General features: G+C 39.7%; 1 protein-coding gene across 1 annotated transcript in view; it reads left to right on the top strand.

The window, feature by feature from the left end:
• The window catches only part of ttc27 (tetratricopeptide repeat domain 27), a 143640-nt gene that overhangs the window by 108929 nt on the left and 13178 nt on the right, over window positions 1-21533 (top strand). Inside the window, exons 10-14 of the mRNA XM_061911092.1 lie at window positions 850-963; window positions 6295-6390; window positions 18476-18598; window positions 19081-19308; window positions 19438-19536. Of these exons, the coding sequence (XP_061767076.1) occupies window positions 850-963; window positions 6295-6390; window positions 18476-18598; window positions 19081-19308; window positions 19438-19536 (660 nt within the window). The remainder of the gene's footprint in view (window positions 1-849; window positions 964-6294; window positions 6391-18475; window positions 18599-19080; window positions 19309-19437; window positions 19537-21533) is intronic.

Genomic DNA, 21533 nt, shown 5'->3' with positions numbered 1-21533 from the left:
AATCAAAAAGTTAGTGTCAACAATTAGTTGACCTAAGCGGGTTACACACATAAAGACAATCAGGCTGTTTTTTCCCGATTTTCCCCCTACCTAATTATCTTACATCCTAAAAGATTGTCTTACAAGGCTGTCTTTTAAGACTATGTTCACACTGCAGGTAATTGCAATTTATTTTCCCATGTGTGTCATGTATCAGATTTCGATACAATTTATTTTTTTTCAAGACCCCTTTTGTATGTGAATACAAATCTGATATGTATTCAATGCAGCTGCAGTCTGAACAATCGGGGTGGGTACATCCGCCACAGAAATGAAAAGCTGGAAACTTGTTATAGTGGAGAGTAACCAACTATGAACAAAACGAATACAGTGTTCCCTTGATTGTAGCAGAGGTTCCATTCTGGAAAGTGTAGAAAAATGAGACCACTACGTGCAGATCCTTTCACATGTTCAAAGATACTATCGTTATCATTTATGATGGTTGCGACATTCGTGTGGCTTGGACCTCGCATGCAACCATTTTTCATCTCTACACACTATCAACATTTTATCTGGTCAAATTTTACTTTATTTTCTTTTACGCACTGCAATTTTAAGATTTGGCCTCATGCTTGAAGGGGAAATCCTGAAGTAAAAAGAACAGCAATGGCATTTTCCTTTTTTCAGTCTTACGACATAGAAGTATGTATTCTTCCACGTGCCTGTCGCTAATTCTTGTTTTCTATTTCTATTTCTATTTCTTGCACGTATCGCAAGCAAAAATCTTGCCGGGCTTTTTATTGTCTAGGCATGATTTGTTTGTGGATTAGTGCCTGTACTTGAAACTTTTGTATCCCTGTCTATTTTCAGTGTTTACTGTCTCAGCCTAAGTTCTGGGCTGTGGAGATGACAGCAGTATGCCTCAGGACCAAACTGGAAAAAGGGAGTTCCCGATGTGTTGAAAGAGCCATGATGCAAATGCAGGTAAATATAGTATATGCAGTGGTTGTAGTATAGACAACACATTATTTGTGCTGTCATGATGGCTATTTTGTGTGAAATTGATGGTGTAAATGTGGCTTCTTCTTGGTAGACACTACACTCAAACTCATCAAATGCTTTTGAGTAAAACTGATGAAGTATGATAAAACTATCTATATACCTACTTGTACAGGTAATAGTAGTGCTTTCTAAAAAAAAACTGAACAGTCCAGTTGGTTTCGTTTGAATGACCTTGATGAATGAGAACATCCTTAGACACGTAAAAGAAGAAGGTTGTTTTTTCAGGTGTGTATTTAGACTTCTGATCAGAGGTGTACATACACTCATGCAAACCTGTGCTTAGATATCTTCTTCATTTCGGGTTTAGTGATTCATTGGAACTGGTCTTTTTTCGGGATGGAATAATAATACCACATCTTCAGGGATTTTGAAAAACATGAATTTTGCATTGATTTTTAGATTTGGTCGAATCGGAATTATTCATACTGGCTCAACTATATACAATCCCTCTTTCCATATGAGTTGGGAAATTGTGTTAGATGTACATATAAACGGAATACAACGATTTGCAAATCTTTTTCAACCCATATTCAATTAAATGCACTACAAAGACAAGATATTTGATGTTCAAACTCTTAAACTTTATATATATTTTTTGCAAATAATAATTAACTTAGAATTTCATGGCTGCAACACGTGCCAAAGTAGTTGGGAAAGGGCATGTTCACCACTGTGTTACATCACCTTTTCTTTTAACAACACTCAATAAACATTTGGGAACTGAGGAAACTACTTGTTGAAGCTTTGAAAGTGGAATTCTTTCCCATTATTTTTTTTTTATGTAGAACTTCAGTCGTTCAACAGTCCGGGGTCTCTGCTGTCGTATTTTACGCTTCATAATGCGCCACACATTTTCGATGGGAGACAGGTCTGGACTGCAGGCAGGCCAGAAAAGTACCTGCACTCTTTTTTTACGAATCCACGCTGTTGTAACACGTGCTGAATGTGGCTTGGCATTGTCTTGCTGAAAAAAGCAGGGGCGTCCATGAAAAACACGACGCTTAGATGGCAGCACGTTGTTCCAAAACCTGTATGTACCTTTCAGCATTAATGGTGCCTTCAAAGATGTGTAAGTTATCCATGCCTTTGGCACTAACACACCCCCATACCATCACAGATGCTGGCTTTTGAACTTTGCGTTGATAATAGTCTGGATGGTTTGCTTCCCCTTTGGTCCGGAAGACACGATGTGGAATATTTGCAAAAACAATTTGAAATGTGGACTCGTCACACCACAGAACACTTTTCCACTTTGCATCAGTCCAATCTTAGATAATCTCGGGCCCAGAGAAGCCGGCGGCGTTCATAGATGTTGTTGATAAATGGCTTTCGCTTTGCATAGTAGAGCTTTAACTTTCATTTACAGATGTAGCGACGAACTGTATTTAGTGACAATGGTTTTCTAAAGTGTTCCTGAGCCCATGTGGTGATATCCTTTAGAGATTGATGTCGGTTTTTGATACAGTGCCGTCTGAGGGATCGAAGGTCGGGTCATTCAATGTTGCTTTCCGGCCATGCCGCTTATGTGGTGTGATTTCTCCAGATTCTCTGAACCTTTTGATGATATTATGGACCGTAGATGTTGAAATCCCTAAATTTCTTGCAATTGCACTTTGAGAAACGTTGTTCTTAAACTGTTTGACTATTTGCTCACGCAGTTGTGGACAAAGTGGTGTACCTCGCCCCATCCTTTCTTGTGTAAGACTGAGCATTTTTTGGGAAGCTGTTTTTATACCCAATCATGGCACCCACCTGTTCCCAATTAGCCTCCACACTTGTGGGATGTTCCAAATAAGTGTTTGATGGGCATTCGTCAACTTTATCAGTATTTATTGCCATCATTCCCAACTTCTTTGTAATGTGTTGCTGGCATCAAATTCTTAAGTTAGTGATTATTTGCAAAAAAAAATGTTTATCAGTTTGAACATCAAATATGTTGTGTTTGTAGCATATTCAACTGAATATGGGTTGAAAATGATTTGCAAATCATTGTATTCCGTTTATATTTTCATCTAACACAATTCCCCAACTCATAAGGAAACAGGGTTTGTACATACAGTGATCTAAATTCTATAATATAAGTCATTTGTTTGACAGCACTCATTGGATCCACACATACTCGGAACTTGAAGTGTCCCGATCCAACATTTTCATTTCTGATTTAATACTGATATTGGAGCCTTAAATTTGGACCGATTTTGATAAAGATATGATCTCGGCAGGAATCATACATAATTTTAATATTTTGGACCTGATTATTGCCAGGTAATTTTTCGTAATGGAAACTAGGGCTGCAACTAATGATTCATTTGATAATCGATTAATCTGTTGATTATTACTTGATTAATCGATTAATAATCGGATAAAAGAGACAAACTACATTTCTATCATTTACAATACTTTATTTTTAAAAACACCATACTGGCACCATGTCCTTTCGACTCGCCAAATAAAACAAGGCAAGTGTTACACAAATGTTGTTTTTTATAAAATGCACCATTGTCATGCACAATAGCAATAATTTTGTTTAGGGGAATTTCAAACCTGTCTACTACCTATTCCAACCATTCTGCAATGTTGGATGCTGAATGTCTTTCCTCTAGTGGCATGGTCGTAAGGCAGATTGATTTAATGTTCCATTCGTCTCCAATGTAATGGCTTGTATTGCCGAGGTAGGCTTCCGTGGCTACACTTGTCCACACATCAGTAGTGAGAGCAATTTTGCTCTGGGCGGCTTTTATGTCAGTCTACACTGCTTGGAATGTCTGCTCGTACTTCCTCTCCATCAGTTTGTTAAAATGGGTCCTCGAGGGAAGGGTGTAACCAGGGTTGAGGACATGAATCATTTGTCTAAAACCTTCATGCTCCACCATTGATAGTCGCCTCATGTCAGTTACCAACATGTTCAGGATAGCATCAGTCAATGCAACTGCTTGCTGTGGTGTGCAGGCCTTCCTTTGTACCAAGTCGCTAATGCTGCCTTGTTTCTTTCTGAAATGAGAGAAACCATATTATGAATGTACATAGTAGCATCATTTACATGTAACTCAATACATACCCAGTTGATTTTATTAATCATTTCTGACTTAAAAGGCAAATACGCCACCACATTTAAAAAAACAGCTAAATTAAATAAATGGACTTTGGAGTTGCAGAATACACCAATAATAACACACAAATGTATCTCATCAGAACAGGGCAGATAATGTACCCGTTTCTGTTGTGAATAATAAAGGATTCATTTTAGGCTGCCTGTGAATAATAACATGAAATATTCCAGCACCTTCATAACATTTAGTTATGCTAGAGTGTCACTCAAATATAAATAGATTTATATGGCTTAATGGGGCCCGGCTACATCGATCCATTATGAAACCAACCTGAGATATTTCTGTCCGTTACGTTTATTTCCAAATTGGTAACCGTGCGTTTTCTCTCTCAAAACGGAGTCAAATGTGCCGGAGACACGTTATCAGCCCCGCGTTGCAAGAAAGGGATAACGTTAACGTTACTCAGAAAAAAGATCTGCCGTGCTTAACTCATGAATGCCTGTTGCGACTCTTAACACAAAAAATGAAGTCGTCGCACTCTGCAAAACGTTCCTAACACTCTAAAAGTTAATACACAACAGTTGATGCAGCGCTGCCTTAAAAAAAATATCTTCGTTAACAAAAGATTAAAAACACACAAAGACGGACACAACGGATCAATTTATCCGGACTCTGGACTTAAAGTTACGTACCGTGACTTCTTCCCTTCATCAATGTCTCCGCTTCAGGTGCTCACGAAGCAATGTTGTCCTTCCGTGCCACGTGAGGTCCATGCTGCACATTTTGCAGGAAACTGTCTTCTTTGAAGTCTTTAAAGTAAATGGATCCCACACTTTGGACAACTTACTGTAGGTCGTACACTTTTCTCCATTGAAGCATTAACTTCAAGATGTTTCTCCGCTGAACTATCGGTACTGTTTTCCTCCGCCGTTTTTTTAATGTTTCCAGGCAAAGAAGACGGCGTGGTCACGTGAGCTGCACATGACACATCATTGGCTGGCTGAGATGTAGCCGCAGCGCATGCGCATAGAATAGATCCAACGAATCGATGACTAAATTAATCGCCAACTATTTTTATAATCGATTAGTTGTTGCAGCTCTAATGGAAACCTTTTGGTTTTTGTATGATTCAGTTCTAGACCGACATTTTGGAAAAGATGAAGAATGAAAACCAAAATACAATAACCCTGTATATTCATACATGTATTTATACATTTATAGAATCTGTTTACCTTCCTGGTCTGATGATTATATCTACATTCTGAATGCTGCGATAGTCTAGCGCACTGCTTACTCGTCCTCTGCAAACCGCAAATCCATGCCGCACACAAAATAAAATCTGACCAAAACGTTAAAAACAAAACACATTTATTCTGTACGATTTTGCAATACATCTCTGTAACAGGTGACAAAAAGCATCCACAACAGATAAAATGATGACAATTTTTGTCAACACTGTTCTACTATTGTAACATCTGTCAAGACGCTTTAGTCAGGACAGGAGGTCCATCCAGCACTATATTGAGCAAAATTGTTTGTTGGCTGTAACCATACACAAAAACCATTAACAAAAAACAATTCTCTAGCAAAACGTTTCTATAGATATTAGTCATGAAATGCTGTTACTAGATTCGAGAAATGCTAATTAAAGTATATATATTTTACAGACAAAGTTACAGGAATGTACACGTTATCCCATGGTTGTCCTACGGCACACATCTAATTGTGTATCATATAATTGTTCTAAAGCAGACCCGCATACGGCCCGTTAAGATTAGAATCTCCACTTTTGATTTATTTACACGTTATCACGGTAATCTTCATCACAGCAGCTTCAAGCAAACGAGGCACCAAGCAGTGCAGGCAAGGTTTGTTTCCAGAGCAACCAGCCTGCAACATGGGTGTCAAGGACAAATGTGTAGACAGATTTTTACAACAAAGTTTGCAGAAAAGTGATATTATAGCAGATTGTATGTGCTTTTTAACCGTTTGTGTTCATATTTTGCCGTGTTTTGGTTATGTGTTTAATCAAATCCACCACAAAATGCATTCTCGTTCTCAGTATTGCTGTTAAATTGGGGTTCTCAAATTCTTAATACTCATTCCTGTATTATCTGCAACTAGCAGGAAATATAATCGACAACAATGAGAAAGACAAAGAAATGGGGAAATATGTTTCTCATCCCCATATTTTTTTTTTCAGGCAGTTGCAGACCATTTTGAAGACACAAACTGTCCTTTTACTGAACGTCTCAAGGTCTTTTACTGCTGCCATGCTCCAACCAGATGGGTTGTTCAGGTAATGATATCATTTATCAGCAACAACTGATGAATATTTGACTTGATCTCTCTCAGAATGTAGTTTGATTATACCTTTAAGAATTGTCCACATCAGGAATTAAAAAAAAATGTTCAAATTCAGCAGGATACATTGGAACCTGTTTCTCATGTTAACATAAGCGATTGTCACTTTTTCAACGTGTGACAGTTAGTTGACAAGGTTTTCCTCCATGTGTGCATATTGTTATTCAGATTATTGTTTTATATGGTGTTTTAATAGGGATTTGATTATCTGATTTCCGTGAAAAAGTGATCGACAAATGTCGATTAATGCCTTCTGATGACAATACAAAAAACGATCACCACCAGTGTTTATTTTGACAGCAGTTTTTAATTTAGTCTGTCATAATCTTTTTACCAAAATATGTTTTAGTTTTAATAATATTGATATCAAAAAGTATTTACTTGTAGTTCATTTTTAGTCAACTAAATTCCTCATTTAATTTGACTAAAATTAGAGTAAATGTAGTCGACTAAAATGTTAAGTTATTTGAAGTTGTCTTGAAAAACCTTTTATTAAGGTAAATGCAGAGTATCTCAAAAACTAAATTCACAACAAGACCTGCACTACACAAATATATCAATGAGTAAAATTCACACTAACCTTATTGTGTGTTATTTTAGCTGAAATAAACTATTTTTTTCAAATGTTGAATATGACTAAATTGTCATATAAAGAAACAAACTATTGTAGTTGTATTCTATATTTTGTATAACTACACTCTCGGTACAGAATTGGCGTCTTTGCTGCTGTCCCGTTTAAATACAGCAACCAGGGTTATAAATCTAAGAGGTGTATATATATCTCATATACCTGTCTTTTTTGTGTGGTAGCTTGAAAAAATTAATTTCTAAGCTTTTATAGTGTTAAATGTTGGTTTGTACTGTAGTACTTTAGGTTTTATTTAAATGAAAAGTGTAACAAAAAAATCTGAATTGTTTTTGAACGCACTATGAAAACACTGTCTCTTTTACTCTGAGGAAAGATTGGTCATCATATTTCCATTCTAAGACAACACAGCTTGTAGGATCAATGTGCATATTTAACAGGCTTTGTAATGTGTTTATAATTTTACATTGGGGTACGTTGTTTCTTTGTAGGAAAATATGTTAATGTTTATATATTAACATTTAAGCTAGAGATCTGGCACCAGTCAGTCCGTGAGTTCATCAAAGTGCAGTTATCAATCTAGATTTTTCGGTCCTTTTAATCTCAATGGGTAATACTAACCGTCGGGAGATTTGCTGCAGTCATCATTAACAGCATTTATCGTTACATCCCAATAGAGTCTTGTTTCGCCATTTTTTTGCTCTACAAAGACAGTAGTTCTGATTGGACCCTTTCATGGTTTGTCCCCCACCCCTTTCCCACATGCCACTGTGATTGGATAGATTCCTAACTTGTTCCACCCGCCGAATGACAAAATTAAATGTAATTGGATTTCACCTCTGCCAACATTTTCGTCTCGTTTTTGTCATTGTTTTCGTCATTTGTTATTGTCCAATTTTAATCTTGGAAAAATTAGTTGTTGACTATAACTAAGACAAAAAAATTCAGTCATCAAAATTAACACTGATCCTCTCTGGCTAATACTTTTATTTGATTTTGGTCCAGGACTGCAGGAACTACGTATTGTGAAGCAGACGCAATTAGTTGTTGACTATAACTAAGACAAAAAAATTCAGTCATCAAAATTAACACTGATCCTCTATGGCTAATACTTTTGTTTGATTTTGGTCCAGGACTGCAGGAACTTCGTATTGTGAAGCAGACGCAATACGAAGTTCCTGCAGTCCTGGACCAAAATCAAATAAAAGTATTAGCCAGAGAGGATCAGTGTTAATTTTGATGACTGAATTTTTTTGTCTTAGTTATAGTCAACAACTAATTTTTCCAAGACTAAAATTGGACAATAACAAATGACGAAAACAATGACAAAAACGAGACGAAAATGTTGGCAGAGGTGAAATCCAATTACATTTAATTTTGAGATTCGGCGTCTGCGTCACATTACGAGGCGTCTGCCTCACAATACGAAGTTCCTGCAGTCCTGGGTTCAAATCCAGGCTCGGGATCTTTCTGTGTGGAGTTTGCATGTTCTCCCCGTGAATGCGTGGGTTCCCTCCGGGTACTCCGGCTTCCTCCCACTTACAAAGACATGCACCTGGGGATAGGTTGATTGGCAACACTAAAATTGGCCCTAGTGTGTGAATGTGAGTGTGAAAGTTGTCTGTCTATCTGTGTTGACCCTGCGATGAGGTGGCGACTTGTCCAGGGTGTACCCCGCCTTCCGCCCGATTGTAGCTGAGCTAGGCGCCAGCGCCCCCCGCGACCCCAAAAGGGAATAAGCGGTAGAAAATGGATGGATGGATGGATGGGTCCTGAGCTGACAGAGGCAGCTAGCCATAATTTTCTATGTTCATACACAATGACTTTGTTTCCATTTGCTGAAATTATTCAGATTTTTCAAATAATTCGACTCAAAAGAAGCATCTTACAACCCATGAAAACACCTTCATCTGTGTTTGCTTTCTGAAAAACTGGACTAACACACCTGGATTATGCAATTGAAAACCAGATCTCTCGAGTGGGTGTGTGCCGCCTCCGGGGACACTTCGTGTCGCACATGCGCCAGTCTCAACGTGCGGGATACAACCCGGGAGCGGATCACGTTCAATAAAAACATAGGCAACACTTAAAATAAAGAGGACACTGTTTATTTGTCTCACAAATGAATAGAACTGAACAGTTTGAAGTGCATCCATGGGAGAAAAAAAGAGGAACAGATTTGTTTTAAAAAAAAGTATGTAATGGAAAAGGCTGGCTTTATTCGGACTCCCGAACATAAAATAGAAGCAGGTATTTAAGGCCTAAAGAAAGTGTACACAAACCTCTTCACGCTGCATTTTTTTAACTCCAAAGTAATTATCAATACCTCTGTATTCCGCTTGTACAAAAAAATAGCAGCCCTCATTTAAAGCGGGAGTGTTGTCTTTGTACCATATTCAACTGAATATGGGTTGAAAATGATTTGCAAATCATTGTATTCCATTTACATTTACATCTAACACAATTTCCCAACTCATATGGAAACGGGGTTTGTACTTGGCAGAGGTATATAATTCATGCACCTACCAGAGACAGTTGAAGGTGAGGTCAGATTGCAATGGACGCAGTGAATAATATTATTATTGTACTTTTCCCAATTTGGCCCACGACTATTAAACTGTTAGAAAATGATGTATTTTGTGACACCATTGTGACAAATGTCAAATATAATAGCATCTGTTGCTCTCTAAAGTGTCTCAGTGTTACGAAGACGGACACTGCAGCCAGCCAAAGGTATGTGAATAAAATATGCTGTAATTTACACGTGTCTGAGATATTGGCGGAGGAGGGTCTGGGAGAAGGACAGCTCATTTTGTCGAGGAAGCTTCCCCCAGGCGGCATATAATAACAGATAACAGCAATATTGCTGAAATTGAAGAGTCCATATTGCAGCCTGGGGACAGTAAAGTGGGTTGAGGCGCTTGATTGCAGCTGATGTTATGATGCAGTATTTTTATCATGCTGGAGAATCATATCCTGCATGGAAGGACACACTGAAGGCATTTTTATTGCTGGGTGTAGCTTTCTGGATGGATGCTTAGTTTTTGTGCAAAACCATTTCATGTTTACAATCCCGAGTAAGCCCCTTTTATTTACATACTGCTTGTTTTGCTAATTTTAGGCCAAATAGGACATATTATGCAGTCTACAAAAAAGTTGATGTTCATTATTAAATTATCCATCCATCCATCCATCCATTTTCTACCGCTTATTCCCTTTCGGGGTCGCGGGGGGCGCTGGCGCCTATCTCAGCTACAATCGGGCGGAAGGCAGGGTACACCCTGGACAAGTCGCCACCTCATCACAGGGCCAACACAGATACACAGACAACATTCACACTCACATTCACACACTAGGGCCAATTTAGTGTTGCCAATCAACCTATCCCCAGGTGCGTGTCTTTGGAAGTGGGAGGAAGCCGGAGTACCCGGAGGGAACCCACGCATTCACGGGGAGAACATGCAAACTCCACACAGAAAGATCCCGAGCCTGGATTTGAACCCAGGACTGCAGGAACTTCGTATTGTGAGGCAGACGCACTAACCCCTCTGCCACCGTGAACATTTATTGTTTTTTACACTGTAATCTTACTCTGGTTAGAAACGTTTAATTGTGCTACCAGCCTCAAGTAATCACTAGTGAATTTTACCGTACAAGCCACATCCACAACCTTTTTGTTAAAATAATTATTAGCCACACTGCACTATAAGCCGCAGGTAAATACGTTGTGAAATGAGTTATATAAACAGAAAGATATTATAAATGTTTTTTTACATACCTTAAAGGCCTACTGAAACCCACTACTACCCACCATGCAGTCTGATAGTTTATATATCAATGATGAAATATTAATATTGCAACACATGCCAATACGGCTGGTTTAGTTTACTAAATTACAATTTTAAATTTCCCGGGAGTTTTTTCTTTAAAACGTTGCGTAATGACGACGTGTACGCTTGATGTCACGGGCTGTTAGGAAATATGAGCGCTGCGCACACACACAGCTAAAAGTCGTCTGCTTTAACCGCATAATTACACAGTATTTTGGAGATCTGTGTTGCTGAATCTTTTGCAATTTGTTCAATTAATAATAGAGAAGTCAAAGTAGAAAGATGGAGTTGGGAAGCTTTAGCCTTTAGCCACACAAACACACGGTGATTCCTTGTTTAAAATTCACGGAGGTGAAACTTTACTATGGATCACAGCGAACATGGATCCCGACCGAATGTCAACCAGCAGGTTTCGGTGAGAAAATTGTGGTAAAAAGTTGCTTCTTACCGGAGATCAGCTGAGCTTGTGCCGCCCATAAAGCTGCCGTCGACTTCACTGAGACGCTGCGCGTCAACACACCCGTGGACACACCCCTCCGACTATCAGGTACTGTTAAACTCACTAAAGCACTAGCAACACAATAGAAAGATAAGGGATTTCCCAGAATTATCCTAGTAAGTGTGTCTAAAAACATTGGAATTTGTCCCAATGCAATCGCGTTTTTGTTTTTTGTTTTTCTAGTCCGTCGCTATCAATATCCTCAAACACAAATCTTTCATCCTCCCTCAAATTAATGGGGAAATTGTCGTTTTCTCGGTCCGAAAAGTTGTTTTTGTTGGAGCCTCCCATTAAAAACAATGTGAAGATGTGAGGAGCCATCAACATGTGACGTCATCGTCTGCTACTTCCGGTAGAGGCAGGGCTTTTCTGTTAGCAAGCAAAAGTTGCGAACTTTATCTTGGATGTTCTCTACTAAATCTTTTCACCAAAAATATGGCAATATCGCAAAATGATCAAGTACGACACATAGAATGGACCTGCTATCCTCGTTTAAATAAGAAAATCGCATTTCAGTAGGCCTTTAATTGTTTCCAAACAGTGTCTGTAAAACGACTGAGTGAACAAAACTAACAATCTCTCCAATCAGCTAAACAGACGCAATAACTCCACGGTGACGTTTTGGTGAATTTACTGAGGAATTTGTGAAACTGAAACAATACAAACAGAATAGTAAGGTACCATTGCTAACACGAATACGTAAACGTGCTAGCATATCAGCTAATGCAAACAACTCTAGCTTCATACATTACAATAGCACGGACAAATATGCACTATTTTGGACTGGTAGTAGTCGATCCACAGCGATTGTTCTGCCACACAATTCCTCAATGCTATTTAGGGGAAATTAGACTTTGACAACTGTCGCTGGCTTTGACAGTTAGGATTGCTCGTTTTGTATCGAACAGTTGTTTTTTCACTACGATATGGCAAAACTATCCTTGCCCAGGCACAACCTCCTAGTTTTGGAGTTTAAACATTTGGGGTTTTGGCATCAGCCGCTTGACTAGTTATGAGTCTATGAGCACAAACTGATGAAGAATACTCGGATGAGAGGTGAACCAAACAGTCCAGTTGCGATCAATTGAATGCCCTGAGATGCATGAAAACACTCATGAAGACATCACACAGCCCTAGTGATAAATGAAGAATCAAGAGGAGTAGAAATGCTATGGATGAATGACCGAACAAACTTCTACCTCTGGTTCAAAGCTTTAAACAGCAGGAATTAATTCACCCAGCAGCACCTGCACTGAGCGAACTCGTCCATAAGATGGCGCAAAAGCACAAAAAATAATACACGACTGAAGTGTCTTTGCATGTGTTAAATGAAAACTATTTTTTCTTTTTGGCTGGCAGCGAAGAAAAATCCATAAACTACCTGTACCTTTTTAGGATTTAAAGCGTAGGAAAAAAACGGAGCGGCTTGTAGTCCAGAATTTACGGTATATACTGTTTTAATATTAGCTAAAGTAAATCTTTGGCCACATTCTTAACTTCTCACTAAATTAAGTAGCCTTTTCATCTTCTACTGTTATTTCACACCTGACAAAAGATATCCAAAATATGTAACATTGCCCTTGTCCATTGATTTTGTAATTTTTTTTACTGAGAACATTTCTAGGTGCAGCCAATGTATTAAAAGCTGTCCCGATCTGATATAGATATTGGATATTGATCCGATATCAGCAAAAAAACAAGTATAGGATTATATCCGCTTGCATGTCAACTCTGTGGTATAATCTCCGATTCAGTCCTGCAGCAAGCTTACTTGTGCAAAGTTGGACAGCCAGTTAATATCTAAATGTCCTCCAATAAACACACAAGGTTGGTCGGTCCAATTAAAGGGGAACGTTATCACAATTTCTGAATGGTTAAAACCAATAAAAATCAGTTCCCAGTGGCTTATTTTATTTTTCGAAGTTTTTCTCAAAATTTTACCCATCACACAATATCCCGAAAAACGGCTTCAAAGTGCCTGATTTACACCATCGCTATATCCACCTGTCTATTGTCCTGTGACGTCACTGCCTGAAGCCACCAGAAACAAACATGGCGGATAGCGCAGAAAAGTATAGAATAGTAGCTCGGATTCAGACTCGGATTTCAGCGCCGTAAGCGATTCAACAGATTACGCATGTATTGAAACGGATGGTTGGAGTGTGGAGGCAGGTACCGAAAACAAAATTAAAGAAGAAACAGAAGCTTTTGAGCCATATCACGACAGACAGCGGCACGGGAGGAAGCGCAGATGAATTCGGCGATCGCCTTCTAACCAACAATTGGTATATGTTTGTTGGCATTTAATGTGTGTGGAGGGAAAGGCTGGGTGCAAATATCGCTACAAATGAGGCATAATGATGCAATATGAACATACAGCTAGCCTAAATAGCATGTTAGCATCGATTAGCTTGCAGTCATGCCGTGACCAAATATGTCTGATTAGCACTCCACATAAGTCAATAACATCAACAAAACTCACCTTTGTGATTTCGTTGACTTTATTGTTGGAAATGCATCTGCTTTGAGTGTCGCAGGATATCCACACATTCTTGCCATCTCTGTGCCATCTCAGTCGTAGCATAGCTGCCGTCGGTGCAGTGTGCAGAAGAAACGAGGGACTTTCGCATCTTTTGACCACTGTTGTAACTTGAATCCGTCCCTGTTCGTGTTGTTACACCATCCGACAACACACCGACGAGGCATGATGTCTCCAAGGTACGGGAAAACAGTCGAAAAAACGGAAAATAACAGAGCTGATTTGACTTGGTGTGTGTAATGTGTTTGAGAAAATGGCGGGTTTCTTCACAATGTGACGTCATGGCAGAAAGGTCATTGCTCCGACAGGCGAACAATTGAAAGGCGTTTAAATCGCCAAATTCAGCCTTTTACAGTTCGGAAATCGGTTAAAAAAACATATGGTCTTTTTTCTGCAACATCAAGGTATATATTGACACTTACATAGGTCTGGTGATAATGTTCCCTTTTAAGCATACCGGTATGAACAAAAAACAAACTCCAAAGGCATCTATAAGCTTTGTTTCCATTACCCCTATAAATGTGCAAAACGAAATATCGCAGTAAGAATCCGGTAATGGAAACACCCATATTCCGAAAAACTTCTCAAACATCGCTGAAACATTTTTACGCTCTCATGAGGTGGTTTTTATGACGTTTCCATATTGAAGTGTGTCAAAAAAGCACGACAGAAACTTTTTTCGCGTTTTACAGGGCCACCTAAACACAGAAATTGCGCGGCGCTGATGCAGGAAAACTAGGGCAAACAGGTTGTCTTAATCAAGCTTCCTTTCATTGGGCCGTCTTGCAGGTCCCTTCCCAACAATAGAAGCCGACACGCAACCTCAGCGAGACCCACATGCCCGAACAATGTCGAGGGGGCTCTTGAATCCACAATTCGTCTGTGAATTTCTCGTTCACAATTCTCCCCAAAAAATCCCTTATCCGTCGCCGCTGACATACGTAAGGGCGTTGCCTTTGAGCAATCACCCGTTGCCTTGGTCTTCTATTGACAATCACGGCATCACCATTTGCCGCAATTGTGATCACAGCTCCAAAACCATTGAATCACAAATCGTCCATCTTCCTCAAAGTGGATTCTCTCGGGGCAAGATTTTCCGAGAATTATGGCTCCTGACGCAAGACACCCTAGCGTGAAAACACCTACAAATGACAAATGTACTTTTTTGTCAACATTTTTGAAATATCGCTTTTATTTTGCGAAAAACTGCAATGGATTTGCAGTTACTGTCTCACCTGGTGTAAATGTCGTCCCACGTCGCTGGTATCCAGTACCAAACATGTCCGTATCAAATGCCCAACTTGTCATGAGATTAACATCATGAATTAGTGTGACTACTAGGTGTCAACAAAAACAATGACCACACTTCAGCCTAAAGAGAGCATAAATCCATGCCAGACAGTTAATAATAAATAGTTGAGTGTTTTTCATACCTACCATTGGATTGTTTTCCTGTCAAGCAACCTGGCAAGGTCGTTGCTTCAAGGTTCCCCTCGAGGACAGTGCAGCGAAGACGAAACAAACTCCTTCCCTGTCCACACCATGAACCATTGATACATATGCACACATGCCCCAACCCCACACTTTTGTCATAGGTGGGACAGACGGCTGGAGCAGCGGCAGAAGGGCAGTAGTTTCGCACCCGGAAGCCCCTCCCCTCCTGTTGCAAGTTTCATGGTTTTTGTGTTGTAACATGTGCATGTATACTTATCGTGGCTATCAGGTTTTTTTTCCGTGCCCAACCTGAGCTCCCTCCACCCCTAATGTCAACCTTTTCCCACGTAAGTGGCGACCCATCAGCGTTCCTGTTTTGTCTTCCTATACAATGTATGTCTGGTCTTGAACAGATTTTTGCTGAAAAAATAACATTTTGATGTACTCATGCAATAAAAAAAAAAGGCTCAATTCTATTTCTCCCACTTTCCCCTCCCCTCGTCTACTTGAGCCTGCCCCCTTGGCTCTAGCATTTAGTGCCATGACGAAGTATTGCAAATATTCCCCTATGCATACGGACATTGTTCGACGCTCGCTACGTCATCAGTCCTCGTCGTTTGCCAGCAGAAACGGAAGGCAGATACGACAAATGTTTATTTACTTTCAAGATGTCGTCACACGCTATGTTCGGTTTTGCTTGTGCTGGTTTTATTTAATTTTTTTTTTCCTGTTTTTATTAAGAAGAAGCAAGTTTAAAAGACAACATTTTTGGCAAAATATGCAAGTGCTGGTGTAACAACAGCTTGCAGTATATAAAATATGTTTCATTGTGTATTTGTGTTTAAAGCCAATATTTACGTGCAGTTGCAAATGTTTGAAGTCCGACTAAACCACAAGTATCGTTATTATGAAAATTATTAATTACATCTATTACATACGTTTGTACGCTTCTCTAGGTTTCTGGTCAGCCATCTTTTTCCTCGCACTCGTTTGTCTAGGGAGGTGTGTCAGCTCACTTCACTTTGAGAGAGGTTCTTCGGCTTTTCCCCCCTCCCTGTCGTATAATTTGAGCACCTCTTGATTGACGTGAACGTGCAAAACCACTGAGAGAGTGCAAAAACAAGGGCTTAGAAGTCATATTCAAATTCAGCCAAAGTATCCTCCTTCCTTGTTCTCTGTTTGACTAATTTCACTTGATAAAACATTTCTTAACATCGCAATACAAAATAACAAAATGATTATTGTCAGGTTCAAACATTTGATTGATTGATTGATTGAAACTTTTATTAGTAGATTGCACTGTTCAGTACATATTCCGTACAATTGACCACTACATGGTAACACCCGAATAAGTTTTTCAACTTGTTTAAGTCGAGGTCCACTGATGACATCTATTAAACAAGACAAGAAGCAAAGAATTAAACAGAGACAGAATTCAATTTGGCTCAATTTGAGGAGAGGCGCCTGGACACTGTCCCCTTGTACAGTGTCTCAGCACGCTCTGCCAAAAGATTGCACGCCTCCTTCTTTTATTTGGTCCTTCCCTGACCACATGGTAACAGCTGCTTCAAAACGGACGGGGTCGTAAACAGCCATCGCCTTTGATTACAAAACAGTTAAAAAGAAAAGGTCGGTTTCAAAAAGAGGTCATAAAAGAGTTCAAAAATGGAGGTCGCAAAAGAGTTCAAAATTGGTTCGTGAAAGAGTTAAAAAAAAGATTTCAAAAAGAGGTTCGTAAAAGAGTTAAAAAAAGCGATGCCTGGAGGCGAGTCCGGCCCTGCTTTCTCTCCGCTTTGTAGTTCTTGGGTCACGAATATATCTTTCTGTTGATTACAATACATGAAAGAAACAGAACACTTTCATGTTGCTTTCCATCCTGCACAGTGGAGTTTTACAAGACTTCTTCTTGGTAGGTTCAAAAACATGTTTTTGCTTCTTACCGGGAACTCACACACAAACCTTTGTGATAATTTAAATATAATTATTCTAACAATTATTCTTGCTGATATTGTGTTTTCCATTGGTACAGGCTCCATTGGTCAAGGCTCCAATATCGGTATCGAATCGGAAGTGAAAAAGTTAGATTGGGACACCACTAGTGTCCAGTTAAAGGAGCTTAAGATATTATCTTTGTTCTTTGCAAATTATTTAGTCCCGATGGCCACAGCAAGTTGTGATGTAACTGGGGTGGTTTTCTGCTTAGTGTTAAGTTTCTGGAAGGAGACTCGGCACCTCCAAATCTGAGGCTGTGCTTCTCAGCTAGAAAAGGGTGGATTGGACTTTTTTTGGTTGGGAGGTAGGTCTTTCCCCACATAGAGGAGGTGACGAGAGAGGGAAGATTAAATATCAGATCGACAGGGGAATCGGCACAGGCCCTGCAGAAATGTAGTCTCTCTACCGTATTGTCGTAGGGAAGACTGAGCTGATCGTAAGGCGAATATGTCAATTTATTGGTCCATTTACCTTTACCATTCTTGCCATCACTTATGGTCACAAGCTTTAAATGGCGACTAAAAGGCTTGCTGGACTCACACTAAGAGACTGACAGAAGCTCACTTGTTCAGAGTTGAGAGGAGCCAGTTGAGGTGGCTCAGGCATCTAGTCAGGATACCTCCTGGACACATGCCCAGCCGTGATGAGGCCCAGGGGTAGACCTCGGACACGCTGAAGGAATTATGTGTCGCAGCTGGCTTGGGAACGCCTTGTTGTACCCCCAACCCCTGGTGGAGCTGAAAGAGACCAGGAAGCCTTCAGACTACCCTTGCGACCCATACTCGTATAAGCGGAAGACAATGGATGAATAGATGAAAAACATTTTTTATGTATTAGTGTAATGGTCGAACAAAAGGGATACATTGCAATTGTCCCATCTCTTTTTAGTTCATACAGAATATTTAAAATGTGGATGTATGCTGAATTGGATGCATGGTCGCGGTGTAGTTCGGATGTCCAGCTTCTGCCATCCTAATCACTGCTGTTGTGTCTCATGCAAGACACGTCACCCATCTTGCTCCCAGCTACACTGGTGTATGAATGTGCAGGACTCCCATCAAAAATAGATTCTTAATCTCAATGGGACTTTCCTGGGTAAATGAAGGGCAATGTGAAAATGTTTTCCTGCTTTCTCTGCAGAAACAATTAGCTGCACTGCTGATAGACCTCGGCTGCACCAGTTCAGCGCTGCTCATTTATGAAAAGCTGCAGCTATGGGAAGACGTAATCGTCTGCTGGGAGAGACTTGGCCAACATGGGAAGGTACACAAACACACACACTGTGAGGTCATCAAAGTGCGGTTATCAATCATGCACATCATTTTCATTTTAAACGGTAATGCTAACCGCATGGAGTTTTACTGTGGTTAATTATTGATAACTGTAATTATTACACCCCTGGTCGAAAATCATGGCGTAATCATGTGTTTCTGCAAACATTATATTGGTGATATCCTGACTAACAGATTTAGCCATTTAGCCACACCCTCAGCCAGCAGCACTAAGTAGAAAAATGGCAACTGCAATATTTGCCAATTTTTGGTTTTTTTAGTTAAGTTAGGCATTTTGTTATCCAATATAAAAGAGCAGTAAATGACTTCACATTACAATTTATTTGAATTTCCTTTATGTCTCTGTACTTTTTATGATGTGAAATGGTCCTAAATTGTATTCATTATAGTACTTAAAAAAATATTTAATCGGCAGCTCTTCATGAGACCAACGTATCCTCCTGTCTTTTACAGGCTGAAGAGCTGGTTCGTCAGGAGCTGGCAAAGAAGGAGACTCCCAGTCTGTACTGCCTACTTGGGGACATCTTAAGAGATCATCAGTATTACGACAAAGCTTGGGATCTATCAGGCCATCGCAGTGCCAGAGCCATGCGCTCCAAAGCCCTGCTGCATCTCCGTCAGAAGGAGTTTCAGCAGTGTGTCGACTGCTTCGAAAAGGCAGTCAAAATCAACGCCCTTCAGGTACAAGTCTCATGTATTCATTTTTGTTTAGTGTCGCTGTCACACTTTTTTGTATTTGCTTGTACACTGAAAGTAACCATGAATCCAAAAAACAGTACTTATACTAATTGTGTTTGTGTCATGGAATAGCTTGGTGTGTGGTTTTCTCTTGGTTGTGCCTACCTTGCCTTGCAAAGTTACGAGGGTGCAGCCCGGGCTTTCCAAAGATGCGTGGGACTGGAGCCAGATGTAAGTACCAACACACATGCAAGAAAACTGACAACCCCGTCAAGGTCTCACCTGAACCTCACGTCTTCACTTAAGATAAAAGTATTACTATTTGAACAACAACACATTTTTGGGGTTTTTATCCTGGAAGTGTGAGTTGTTGATTTACTATGATAGGCTGTACGTATCATATGGCCCACTTTCCATATGATTCAATCTGTGACGAAAATGCTTCACATATATTTTGCCCCAGTTTTTTTTTATACTTTGTGAGTTATCATACAGCCCAACATTGTGCGTAACAAACTCATCTGTTGTCCTGCGTATCATTCCACAGAATAGGGTCTCCAAACAAATAATCCCAGGTGTTGGTGACTTAGTCCCTCTACTTTTTATGAGTACAAATGCAAAATAAGACATTTGAGTTTGGTTCTCTCAGTTGTCATATTTCATATTGAAAGAACAGGGAGTGCAGGATAAATATTGGACAGAAAATTATCAGGCTGCTGTGAGAAATTATGACGTCATAACAATCAATCCTAAAAACATAAAATAACTCAGATATCAAATAAAAAAGAAAACGATCCAACGAGGCAAGATTATCCATATTGTTCCAGGTGGGTTATTGTGAGCAAATCAAGCACTCCTTTTCTCATAAGTGTTGTCGATCGTGTGGGCCTTCTTCACTGTTGTCACAGGAAGACATTTTTCTCGCTATTTGCACCAAATGTTCTGCAAACATCGCGTCAGGAAGTAAACAAAATCATCACACACATCAAACCTTATCCTAAAACATCAGCATGACTAGAGATGGGAAGAATAACCAGTTTTCATGCGAATGCGAGATATGGGTGCATATGTAAGGCAGCTTAAAAGTGCTGCTATTTAGGAGAAAAAATCAAGGTCCATCAGATCTTACTCATATCGCTTCAAGTATTTTAACAAAAAAATAAAACTAATATATTTGCGTTTTAATCATTTCAATTCACAGTCCCTGCAGGATTTCGCAATGTTGTGATCACACCAATTCACGTAGATTCAACCATTCCCACAAATTATGCATCGCAACATTGTCCAAAGCCCGCAACTTCCTGCACATTTTGGCCAGTCAGCATCAATTTCACCAGTGGAACGTGTGTCTCTGTTTAAAGATACCTTCTTTGTCCTTGTTGATGGTTGCAATGTCAAACATGCAGCCAGTGTTGCTTTCTACACTTTCTCATCATTTTACCAGAGGTGTGGACTCGAGTCACATGACTTGGACTCGAGTCAGACTCGAGTCATGAATTTGATGACTTTAGACTCGACTTGACAAAATGTGAAAAGACTTGCAACTCGACTTAGACTTTAACATCAATGACTTGTGACTTGACTTGGACTTGAGCCTTTTGACTTGACATGACTTGCTACTTTCCCCAAAACCCAACAATTAAAAAGTTATTCAGGAGTGCTCCGTATCTTTCATTTTGTACGCGTGTCTGTCAACATGTGTGCGATGACAGTGTGTGCGCTACCTGTCAGTACAACAGCCAATCAAATTACATCCACGTTATTTTCGTCACACAGCATTCATCCAATCAAATTGCAGGAAAACCAACACAGAAGAGCTCTTAAACAAAGCGCCAGTGAGGAAAAGTTATGCCAAAAATAGTTTTGTTTGGGTATTAAAACGACGACATGGTCAACAAATAACGAATTACCGTATGCAAACATGCGGTTGGAAGATTACAGACGGAGACGCAACAATTTCCAACTTCGTTCGACATTTGAAGATGCACAAAGACGGGTAAGTTTTGAATTTAAGCTAACGTTTATTGGCTGAGTAACGTAACTTTTATTTGCTGTGTAGTTAAATCAGTGAGACTGTAAACTCAATGCTAACGTTAGAACCATAGACATCTTATAAGGGTACGCAGCATCGAGCGCTACTGGCGCTGACGAGACGAGACGCGCGACCGCCATCTTGGAGTGGTGATCCACTCCACTCAGTGCAATTCTTTTGGCAGGAGCAATTAACT

The sequence above is a fragment of the Nerophis ophidion genome, linkage group LG09, assembly GCF_033978795.1.
Source record: "Nerophis ophidion isolate RoL-2023_Sa linkage group LG09, RoL_Noph_v1.0, whole genome shotgun sequence".
In the NCBI taxonomy this organism is placed as follows: Eukaryota; Metazoa; Chordata; class Actinopteri; order Syngnathiformes; family Syngnathidae; genus Nerophis; species Nerophis ophidion.
This window is presented reverse-complemented; position numbering and strand designations above follow the sequence as displayed.